Source organism: Peromyscus californicus, unplaced genomic scaffold, assembly GCF_007827085.1.
Source record: "Peromyscus californicus insignis strain IS unplaced genomic scaffold, ASM782708v3 Scaffold_5__1_contigs__length_169319896, whole genome shotgun sequence".
Lineage (NCBI taxonomy): Eukaryota > Metazoa > Chordata > Mammalia > Rodentia > Cricetidae > Peromyscus > Peromyscus californicus.
In genome coordinates, this window is record NW_026294573.1 from 36553670 (window position 1) to 36565944 (window position 12275).

Here is a 12275-nt window from a genome sequence, read left to right on the forward strand (position 1 = left end):
ACTGAGCCATCTTAGCAGCCCATGTAATCTCTAAAAAACTTTTATTGGGCGATGGTGGCCCCTGTCTTTAATCCCAGCACTCTGGAGGCAGAAGCAGGTGGATCTCTGTGAGTTCGAGGCCAGTCTGGTCTACAAAGTGAATTCCAGGACTGCCAGAGCTGTTGCACAGAGAAACTCTATCTTGGGAAAAAAAAAATCAAATTTTTATTTATTTAAAAAATTTTCCATTTTGGCTAGAGAGATGGCTCAGAAGTTAAGAGCACTGATTGCTCTTCCAGAGGTCCTGAGTTCAATTCCCAGCAACCACATGGTGGCTCACAACCATCTGTAATGAGATCTGGTGCCCTCTTCTGGCCTGCAGTCATACATGCTGTATACATAATAAATAAATAAATCTTTAAAAAAAATTTTTTTTCCATTTTATTACTTTATGTGTATGTGTATTTTGCCTACATGTACATCTGTGCTCTATGTGTGTGCAGTGTCCTTAGAAGCCAGAAGACAAGAGTAGGATCCCCTGGAACTGGAGTTACAGACACTTTTAAGTCACCATGTGGGTGCTGGGAATTGAAGTTGGGTCCTCTGCAAAGAGCAGCAAGTGTTCTTAAGTGCTAAGCCATTACTCCGCCCCACATATTCATTTATAAAATTGTTTATTATGTATGCATGTGTTTATTTATTTGTGTGTATGTGTGTACAAAAGTGCTATGGTATGTGTGTAGAGGTCAGAGGACAACTTGTGGGTCAGTTCTTCTTCTACCATATGGATATAGGGATTAAATGCAGGTCATCAGATTTGGTAGCAAATACTTACTAAGCCATCTTACCAGCCTTTATGCATAAATATCCTAATTGTCACTAACATATCTATACTCACTTTAGTTCAAAAAAAGTTACAAATTTTTATTTTATGTGTATGGGTATTTTGCCTACATTTATGTCTGTGAGTTCCAGGTGGGCCTGGTCTACATAGTGAGACCCTGTCTCAAAACAAACAAACAAACAAACAACAAAACAAAGACAACTTTGTTCAGATATTCCCCATCTTTTGGTTTAATGGTTGGGTAAATTACTCTTGAGTGCCAGACATAAAATTATATTAGGTGTGTGTGTCTACTGTAACACAGGGTCCATGTAATCCAGGCTGGCCTCAAATTTACTAAGTAGCTGAGGGTGGCCTTGAACTCCTGATCCTCCTGCCTCCACCTCCCAAGTGCTGCAATACACATGAGCCACCATGTGTAATGTATAATACTAAATGAAACACCTGATTAGTAATCACTTTTATTGATTAAAAACCTCGAATGGCTCCCTTTTATTTTATTTTATTTTTTGAGACAGGGTTTCTCTGTGTAGTTTTTGGTGCCTGTCCTGGATCTTGCTCTGTACACCAGGCTGGCCTCACAGAGATCCGCCTGGCTCTGCCTCCCGAGTGCTGGAATTAAAGGCCTGTGTCACCTCTGCCTGGCGGTTTCCTTTTACTTATCACGAATACTTTGGTACTATGTCTCAGAGAAAGTAACTCAGTCTACCCTATGTAAACTTTTCTTTTCCTCCTGTGCTTCTAGTCATGCAGTTATTTTTGGAGTGTTTCTTCTAACCATGTATTCCCCCTTTCCCCAATATATACAAACCCTAAAGTCCCCGCTTCAATTGCCATTTTTACTCTAAAATTTTTCCTGCTTTCCTGAAATTGTCAAGATTTCCCCCCTAAACTTATAATAATTATAGACTTTTGTAAGAAAATTATGGCACACATATTCTATCCCACATTGTGTCTTTTTTCTTCTTTAAGGAAGGACAGCTTCAGGCTTATTATCATATTATTAGCATGCTATCCAGAAAGGCAGGCACTTAAAAGGACACACATTCTACCAGGTGATAGTGACACAAGCCTTTGATCCCAGCATTTGGGAGGCAGAGGCATGTAGATCTCTGTGAGTTCGAGGACAGCCTGGTCTACAGAGTTCCAGTATAGCCAGGGCTACACAGAGAAACCCTGTCTCAAAAAAAGCTAAAAACAAACAACAACAACAACAACAACAACAAAACCCCATACATTCCAACCAGAGATAAAGACTCAACAGATAAAATGTTGAGGGACTTCAGGACAGTTTTTTTTTTTTTTTTTTTTTTTTTTGGTTTTTCGAGACAGGGTTTCTCTGTGTAGCTTTGCGCCTTTCCTGGAACTCACTTGGTAGCCCAGGCTGGCCTCGAACTCACAGAGATCCGCCTGGCTCTGCCTCCCGAGTGCTGGAATTAAAGGTGTGCGCCACCACCGCCCGGCTTCTTTTTTTTTTTTCAGGACAATTTTGATACCTTGATTTCTAACTCTAATTCCTGGGATCCTCTCCTTTCTTCAGACCTCTGTGGCCACCAAGCACTCACATGGTGCACATACATACATGCAAGCAAAACACTCATGTAAATTTAATAAATATAATAAATTTTTAAAATCCCTTAGCTAACTTAAGGCTGGGTCTACTGTATTCTTCTCATCCTACGGTCTCTTCCAAAGAGATTTCATCCATTTCCATGTCTCAGTAATATCTGTATATTAGTGTTTACAAAATTTCACTGTACTCTACAGAGTATACTGTCTCAAAACCAAAACACTGAAAAAACTCTGAGCCCCAGTTCTCTATCTAAAACTCCCTCAAATTCAGTAAACCCCCAACTGAACTTTGGATCTCCCGCCACACCCCAGTACCACATCATTCATCTTAATGCCCAAAGCACAGCGTGAGACACTCTAGACACCTTTCTATTTCTTAGTCTCAAGGTCCTTAGGCTTTACCTGCTGCCCTCCTCTAACTTATCCACGCCCTACCCCAGTGTCAGCACTCTAGTCCACATTACCATCATTTCCACCTGGATTACCACAGATTTCCCTTTCACCTGCTCTCTGCATCTTCTTTACTCAACTCTAATTTTCCATATAATCCAAATTGTCTTTTCAAAGAAGAGGGCACCAGATCTCATTATACATGGTTGTGAGCCACCATGTGGTTGCTGGGAATTGAACTCAGGACCTTTGGAAGAACAGCCAGTGCCCTTAACCTCTGAGCCATCTCTCTAGTCCCTGTTTTATTTATTTTTTAATATTTTAGTTTTTTTTTTTCAAAGACTACAGTTATCTCCCTTTTTTCTTAAAAAAAGATATGGGCCGGGCGGTGGTGGCGCAGCCATGTGGTGGTGGCGCACGCCTTTAATCCCAGCACTCGGGAGGCAGAGGCAGGCGGATCTCTGTGAGTTCGAGGCCAGCCTGGTCTCCAAATCGAGTCCCAGGAAAGGCGCAAAGCTACACAGAGAAACCCTGTCTCAAAAAAAAAAAAAAAAAGATATGGTCTTTCTATGGAGCCCAAGTTGGTCCAGAAGTCATGATCTTCCTGCCTCAGCCTATAGAGTGCTGGGATTACAGACACATGCCCCTAGCTGCTGTATCTTTCTTCACAACAACTGTGAAGCTCTGAGGCTCTCTGTCTATCTGGATGTAGGTCCCACTTCCCATTTTGTGAATCTGACACGGGACTGCTTTGACCAAAAGACTGTAGTGAAAACAAAGCCATTCCAGACTTTCCTGTAACACACCAGACTAAGATGTCTCAGTTCTGCCACACAAACACCTTGTCAGCTCACGTTCAGATACAGGATGACACCCTGACCCATTACTGTCTTCTTCTGACACATTTATTTGGCTTCTATTATACAAAGTATGATTACCACCCTCATAGGAAGCATATGCAGAGCCGAGGGATGTTACAGGTGTCGCCACAAAAGTCTGTACAGTATAAAGGGAGCACGGCCCTTTCAACAGCAGGGAGAGTCAACATGCTTCCTAAAGGAGACAGCTGAGCTGAGTCTTGAAAGAAGAGCAGACACCTACCAGGAATGGTGAGAGGAGCCAGAAATCATGGTGGCGCACTCCTTTAATCCCAGCACTTGGGAAGCAGAGGCAGATGGATCTCTGTGAATTCATGGCTAGCCTGGTCTACAGGGCATGTCTATAAACCCAGCACTCAGGTAGCTGATACAGGAGGATTGCCACAAGTCCTAACCTACCCTGGGTTACACAATGAGCTTCAGGCCTGCTCGGCCTATATGGCAAGACCCCGTCTGTCTGGGTCTGTCTGTCTGTCTGTCTGTGTCTCTCTCTTAGCAGTTAGGAGCATGTACTATTCTTCCAGAGGACCCAAATTCAGTTCCTAGAACCCACATCAGGCAACTCACAACTGCCTGTAACTCCAGCTCCAGGGAATCCAATGCCCTCTTCTGACCTCCTCCGGCATTCATGTGCACAAAGCCACACACACAGACATACATTCGTATACACTAAAAAATAAATAAACATTAGAATAAAAAACCTAATGTGGAAATCAGAAAATTCTGAGCAGCTCTCCATAGTTGTGTGGTAAGGCTGTAGTGTTGGATATGGGTAATTGTTAGAAGAAGGATGGATAGATGACTGATACCTAAGGAATTTGTGCTTTATCCTATAAACAGTGCATAGCTGTAAGGAGGAAAGACAAACAGAACAAGGCTGGAAAGCCTAGAGATAGTGGAGCGAGGTTTCACTGGTGGCAGAGGAGCATGGAATAAAAAGCCTAAGTGAAGCCGGGCGGCGGTGGCGCACGCCTTCAATCCCAGCACTTGGGAGGCAGAGCCAGGTGGATCTCTGTGAGTTCGAGGCCAGCCTGGGCTACCGAGTGAGTTCCAGGAAAGGCGCAAAGCTACACAGAGAAACCCTGTCTGAAGAAAAAAAAAAAAAAAAAAAAAGCCTAAGTGAAGGGAAGCGGTCCTTGAACTACAGACACTACAGAAACAGAACTGTAGGGGAATATGAGTGACAGGGAGCATGTAGGCAGAGCAGATGCTGGGAAATCAGGAGGTCAGCATCATCTGCTGGGATTTCCCCTGAGAAGGAGCAGCAGCTATAGTTTCTTTTATTAGCGATTGATGGGTGAAAATAGTTGCTACAAGGAATAGAAGGCTTGTCTGAGACCAGCAAGATTGCACCATGGTTTTGAGGGTTCAATTAAGACCAGAACTATTAATTTAAAGTGGTGCCAATTCATACCAACACAAAATAGGCCCCTTGAAAAATTTAATAAAATATCTTTGTATTAGTTGACAAAATAGATGCATAAAGTAACTAAAGGTTGAGGGCTGGGCTAGGGATACAGCTCCGTGGTAGAGAGCTTGCCTAGTATGCACAAGACCCTGAGTTTATCCTCCAGCACCACAAGGCAAAAAAGACTATTACAGGGCAATGGGATGATGGGGGGAGGGGGTCAAGGGAGCTTACTGCCAAGCCTGATGACCTGAGTTTGAATCCTAGAACTCAGATGGTGGAAGGACATAACTGACTCCACAAGCTGTCCTCTGACCTTCACATGCATATCATGGCAAGTGTGCACTTCCCCAACACAATACAAAGTGTTAATATAGATAATATAGAGCTCTCATATATACACACACACACACACACACACACACACACACACACATATATATATATATATATATACACACCATGGCAAGTGTGCACTTCCCCAACACAATACGAAATGTTAATATAGATAATATAGAGCTCTCATATATATATATATATATATATATCATGAAAATTGAAGGCTGTACAGGTAGATAGAATACAAGAATAAGTAAGGATATGAGAGGGAAGCTTGAACACATAAGATCTGAACTGGATGATGAAGAAGGAAGAGGAGGGTAAGGTAGGTGTAGAGAAGAGACGAAGGGAACAGAAAAGGAGAGGGGAGAATGGAGAAGGGAAGAGACAAAATAAATAAATAAAAAGAAAAATAATCCTGAGTGAAGATTAAACACAGACATTAATCACTGTGTATTCTGAAAACTCATTAAAATGGTAGTAAAGGTTTTTACTTGTTTTTAATTCAAAGCTATAAATTCACAAGGACAAAGACCAAGAGAAGAGAGAACTACAAATTTTGGAAGCTGGACAACAGAAGAATGGTGGTAACAGATTCAGCATATTCAAGAAAACAGAACCTTAAAAACAAAGCTAAGAGACAGGTGTAGCATTCGGGAGGCAAAGGCAGGCAGATCTCTCTAAGTTCGAGTTCCAGGACAGCCAGGGCTGCACAGAGAAACCCTGACTTGAAAAACAAAAAACCAAACCAAACAAAGAAAAAAAAAAAAAAAAAAAAAAAAAGGAAAGAAAAGAAAGGAAGCTAAGAACACACTGATTTGTACCATTTGTACCGCTGAAGACTCATGATCAGAACTGGCAACATGATGATGTTTCCCACACAGGCAGAAGGCTGGAAGATTTCCCTTGCTCTCTATAGTCCATATAGTCATGTTTAAAGACACAAGAGTTTTCCTAGTCAAGTTTCTTTACAGACTGAAAAAAAAATATGCAAAAGTAAGAATAAAAGTCCAGTGCTTTGGGTTTTAGCTGCTGCTTCTTCTTTTTTAAATTTTTATTTTTTATTTTTCTTGAGACAGGGTTCCTCTATGTAACCCTGGCTGTCCTGCAACTCTGTGTAGACCAGGCTGGCCCCCAAATTCAGAGATCCACCTGCCTCTGCCTCCAGGGTGCTGGGATTAAAGGTGCTACCACAACTGTCAGATTCTGGCCTAGAAAGAAGTCCTTCTATGTCACCTGTCCTTGTCATAAAATGAGAGAGGTATTTTAGGAATTAGAGCTGGTTAACTATCAATTGGGATACTAATTTAGATAAGTATTTCAAGACTCTCCACACACAAAGCAACTGAAATTTAAACTATTTTTCATTATCTTTAGTCCCAAAATAGACTTGGCATGTTTTTTGCAGTCTTGACAAATGTCCTTGTCTCCTCAGATGCAAATGCCTAAACCTTCCAAGATAAACTTGTGAACATTTTATTTCATTTTAAAAGATATCTTTAAAAGCTTGTTTTTATATGTTTATTACCCTTCCAGGAAAAAACAAAAAAACCACCCTTGACCCTTTGTCTAGAATTTAAAAGTGAACCACATAACAGGGTGGGAAGAGCATCATGATTTTCTTATTAAGTGTTTGGCACAAATACTTTACACTTTTGAACTATTAAAAACATATGTTTGTCAGAAATAAAACAAATTTTTTTTTTTTTTTTTTTTTTTTTTTTTTTTTTTTGAGACAGGATTTCTCTATGCAGCCCTGGCTGTCCTGGAACTTACTATGTAGACCAGGCTGGGCCTCAAACTCCGCCTTCCTCTGCCTCCCAAGTGCTGGGACTAAAAGTGTGTACCACCACTGCCCAGCCATAAAACAGGAATTTTTTTTTTTTAAGATTTATTTATTTATTATAGTGTTCTGCCTGCATGTATCCCTGCAGGCCAGAAGGGGACACCAGATCTCATTACAGATGGTTGTGAGCCACCATGTGGTTGCTGGGAATTGAACTCAGGACCTTTGGAAGAGCAGCCAGTGCTCTTAACCTCTGAGCCATCTCTCCAGCCTCCAAACAGGAATTCTTTAAAGAATAACTAAACTACATCCATCTGGACAAACAGAGGCGTAGAGAAACTGATTTTCTTTAGCCTTCTGGACTTATACATTTCTAAAATAAAATCCCTTTATTGTTATTTACTGGAGTTTGAGGAGTCAACTTACATATATACCTTTATATTAAACCTGGAACTCACTATGTAGACAACCACGCTGGCCTTGGACAGATCCACCTGCCTGCCTCTGCCTCCCAAGTGCCGGGATTAAAGTGTTTGGCATCACGCCTGGGGAAAGCTGGCATTCTTTATGTCTAGAAGACTGACCAGCTACTCTTCAGACAGCATGCCAAGAGAGGAACAAGGAGGCCGTGGAAGTGACACATGCAGAATTCACATAAAGTGTGGAGAGAGGCTCGGCGGTGAAGGGACTTGCTATGAAAGCCTGGCCACCTGAGTGCGATCCCCAGACCACAGAAAGGTGGAGAGAACTGACACAACCAACTGCCCTCTGACCGCCACACGTGTGCCGTGGTACTTGTGCCAAAGCACACACATCATACCCACATGAACACACACAAAATGATAGTAATAAAATAAAAAAGAATTTACATTAGAAATACAGGATTATAATAAAGATAACATGTCCTATCGCCAGATTTTGGATACTAAACTTAAGTTTGCTTTTCATTACAAAAAAAAAAAAAATTAATCCAACAAAAGGAACCAGTCACCATATGTGCAAAAACCCTTTGGGGAGGAAAATGCGAGATAAAAACTAAGGTAACAAAACTAAGAAGTTTTTGTTGGGTAATCCTGGTCTGTAAGGAGATGAAGGGGCTGGTGAGAGAGCTCAGTGGTTAGGAATAATCGCTGCTCTTGCAGAGGACCCAGGTTCTATTCCTAGCACCCACACGGTGGCTCACAACCATTGGTAATTATCTCTAGTTCTAGGGGATCCGATGCCCGTTTACAGTCTCCAAGGGCACTGCATGTACACGGTGCACAGACACACATGCAGGCAAAACACCAACACACATAAAAAAAAAGTAAATCTCAAGATAAATAAATAAATAAACAAAGGAGTAGATGGAATACATTCAAGATACTAGGATGTGATACGATTATTGAGTTCTGCATATTTTATTAAATTGATAGACTATTTAACTGTTAAAAAAGTTTAAGAATGGCTCTTAATACATATTTCATAGATAATAAATAAGACAGGATTCTGTCCATAGGATACAACATAATGAACTTGGAGGATATCATACAAAATAAAATGTCAACCACACAACCACACACACACAAACACACACACACACACACACACACACAAACACACACACACACACACGCACACACAAAGCATTTCACTTATAGAAGGTATATAAATTACTCAAATTAACTGATAAACAAAGTAGAATTGTAATTTCCAGGGACTTATAGGGAGGGAGAGAATAGGGAATTGTGTTTAGTGAGATAAGTTTCATATTTTCCAGATGTAAAACTTCTGGAGCTTTGTTTCCTAACAACAAGGTCACATCACCACCACTGATGGCAAATTACGTTATGCACTTTCTAGCACATTTTCCAAAGGAGGCTCTCTAACTCTGTCAGAAAGTCAGTCCTGCCCCCCACCCCCAGACTCTTTGCTCCACTTCAATGCAGGACTTGGCTCTACCTTGGTAAGAGAAGCCTGAGGGAACGCTAAGTGCATGCCGTGAAGAAAAAAGCTGGTGTCCTGTCTCCGGGGAAAGTGTTCACATACTTTTCTCAATTTCACACAGTATAATCTAGTTTTCATTCCTCCTTTCCCATGGTGGGTGGTTTCCAGAAAAGGAGAACTGCCAAAAGACAATCCCCAGGGGCTTACTTCTGCAGGATGGATCCCTTAATGACCAGCTCTTCATCCAAGTCTGCTTCATTAGCCATAAAGAGCAGCCTTTTTCCTGTGCTGTCTACTCCAACGAAGTCACGCTGTTCCACTGAATCGTATAAAAGAAAGAAAATCAGATCAAGCCAGTTGTCCTGCTTGTATGACTAATCAGGGGGCAGGGGACCTACTCACATTGCTCTTAAATCAAATAGGACTGTGGCAGGAGGGGAGTCAAGATGAGCATCCTGCCACATACTACAAAGTTTAAAGCACAAAGGGTCAAATGTATTTATATTGCTCTAAAGAATATTATTAGGTAAACTGGTAAACTTTAATAAAAAAAGAAAGTACTGTACCAGTGTAATTTCCAATTTTAAGGGACTATTATCTGGGGGAGGGGTGGCTCACAAATACACATTTAAAAGCAGAGGAGACTCAGCAGCATCCTATTTTCAAGTAGTTCCCAAATAATACAGCTTTATATATATTTGTAGAGAGAGAGAGAGAGAAAAGGATGGAGCAAATGTTAAAAATCAGAAAATCAGGTAGAGTGGAGGCAGTGGCTGCAGAGGCAGGCAGAGCGGTGGCCTCAGAGGCAGAGCGGTGGCAAAGACGCGGTTGTAATAAAGACCAGAAAAACAAGGAGATTAAGAGTTTGGAATAGGGACGTCTTTAATCCTAGCACCCGGGGAAGGAGCCATCTCCATGAGATCCGAACACTCTGCCTGAGGCCAACTCAGGGCCCAGTTGCCAATCCTGCAAAACCAAACAACTTGGAGGTGTTGGTGAGATTACCCTACTAAACAACTTGCTCAGCAGAGATCCATCCAGGAGAGGATTCCGAATCCTACAGTCTGCGGTCTGAGGAAACAAGATCATCGAATGAGCAAAATGTGACCTGACAACACAAAAGAAGGCGCCGCCCAACCACTGAACCAGATCACCAGGATCATAAGCCTACCCTATACTGACTGGGAACAGGTAAGCCCCCATCTCCAGACAGGCAGATCAGGTCTCTAGCCCCTAGGCCCTACCCATCAGAGTCCCAGGGACCAGACAGCTACCTTTCCCTGCTCCCCCCCACAAAACAAAAACAAAACAAAAAAAACCAACCCCTACGAACCTAACAACCACTGGAACCATAAGCACACCCTGCACCAGCTGGGAACAACTGCTCCCTGAGACAGAACCCACCAACACTGACTGGACTAAGCTGCTCCTGAAGAAACAGAGCCTAACAGCACCGATTTAACCAAGAACTCCTAGTGGACCAAGACAAACAATTAGAACAAGAGAGACCTTCAGACACAGACACCGCCTACACCGAGCAGAGGAAGAGATGAGTAGACGCCAGTGCAAAAATACAGGCAACAACATAAAGACCTATATGAAAACATCAGAACCTAGCGATTCTACACCTGCAAGACCTGAACATACCAAGGCAGAAGAAGCAGAAGAAATCAATCCTAAAAATGACTTTAAGAAGATGATAGAGGCCCTTAAAGAGGAAATGAAAAACTCTCTTAAAGAGGAAATAAAAAATTCCCTTAAAGAAATGGAAGACAAAACAAACAAAAAATTAGAAGAAATCAAAGAAAGCCAAGAAAAAGTAATTAAACAGATGAAGGAAACAGTTCAAGAATTGAAAATTGAAACTGAGACAATAAAGAAAACACAAACTGAGGGAATGCTGGAAATAGAAATCCTGACTAAACGAACAGGAACTACAGGAGCAAGTATAACCAACCGAATGCAAGAGATGGAACAGAGAATCTCTGACATTGAAGACACAAGAGAGAAAATAGATTCGTCAGTCAAAGAAAATACTAAAGACAAAAAAGTCGTAACACAAAACGTCCAAGAAATTTGGGACACCATGAAAAGGTCAAACCTAAGAATAATAGGAATAGAAGAAGGAAAAGAATACCAACTCAAAGGCACAGAAAATATATTCAACAAAATCATAGAAGAAAACTTTCCTAACCTAACTAAAGAAATACCTATGAAGATACAAGAAGCTTACAGAACACCGAATAGGCTGGATCAAAAAAAAAAAAAAAGTCCCCTCACCACATAATAATCAAAACACTAAACATACAGAACAAAGAAAAAATATTAAGAGCCGCAAAGGAAAAAGACCAAGTACCATATAAAAGCAGACCCATCAGAATAACACCAGACTTCCCAATAGAGACTATGAAAGCTAGAAGGTCCTGGACAAATGTTATATAGACACTAAGAGAACATGGATGCCAACACAGACTACGATACCCAGCAAAACTCTCAATCACCATAGATGGACCAAACAAAAATATTCCATGATAAAGCCAGATTTAAGCAATACCTATCCACAAATCCAGCCCTACAGAAAGCACTAGAAGGAAAAATCCAACCTAAAGAAGCTAAACACACCCATGAAAAGCAATAGATAATCCCACAACAACAAATACCAAAGAAAGAAAATGCAACACTACCACAAAAAAATAACAGGAATTAACAATCACTGGTCATTAATATCCATCAATATCAATGGTCTCAACTCACCTATAAAAAGACACAGACTAACAGAATGGATAAGAAAACAGGATCCATCCTTCTGCTGCATACAAGAAACACACCTTAACTTCAAAGACAGACACTACCTCAGAGTAAAGGGCTGGGAAAAGGCTTTCCAATCAAATGGACCTAAGAAGCAAGCTGGTGTAGTTATCCTAATATCTAATAAAATAGACTTCAAACTAAAATCATTTGGAAAGAGATCAGGATGGACATTACATATTTATCACAGGAAAAATCCACCAAGATGAAGTCTTGATTCTGAACATTTATGCCCCCAATACAAAGGCACCCACATTTATAAAAGAAACATTACTAAAGCTTATATCGCACATCAAACCCCACACATTAGTAGTGGGAGATTTCAACACAACACTCTCACCAAAA

The 12275-nt window shown here is 41.1% G+C and overlaps 1 protein-coding gene across 5 annotated transcripts in view; it reads right to left on the minus strand.

Moving 5' to 3' along the window:
- Positions 1–12275, minus strand: part of Eif2b3 (eukaryotic translation initiation factor 2B subunit gamma) — an 86868-nt gene that overhangs the window by 33952 nt on the left and 40641 nt on the right. For all 5 annotated transcript variants that reach the window (XM_052717560.1, XM_052717562.1, XM_052717559.1 and 2 more), the window contains one exon: positions 9330–9441. In XM_052717560.1, the coding sequence (XP_052573520.1) occupies positions 9330–9441 (112 nt within the window). The remainder of the gene's footprint in view (positions 1–9329; positions 9442–12275) is intronic.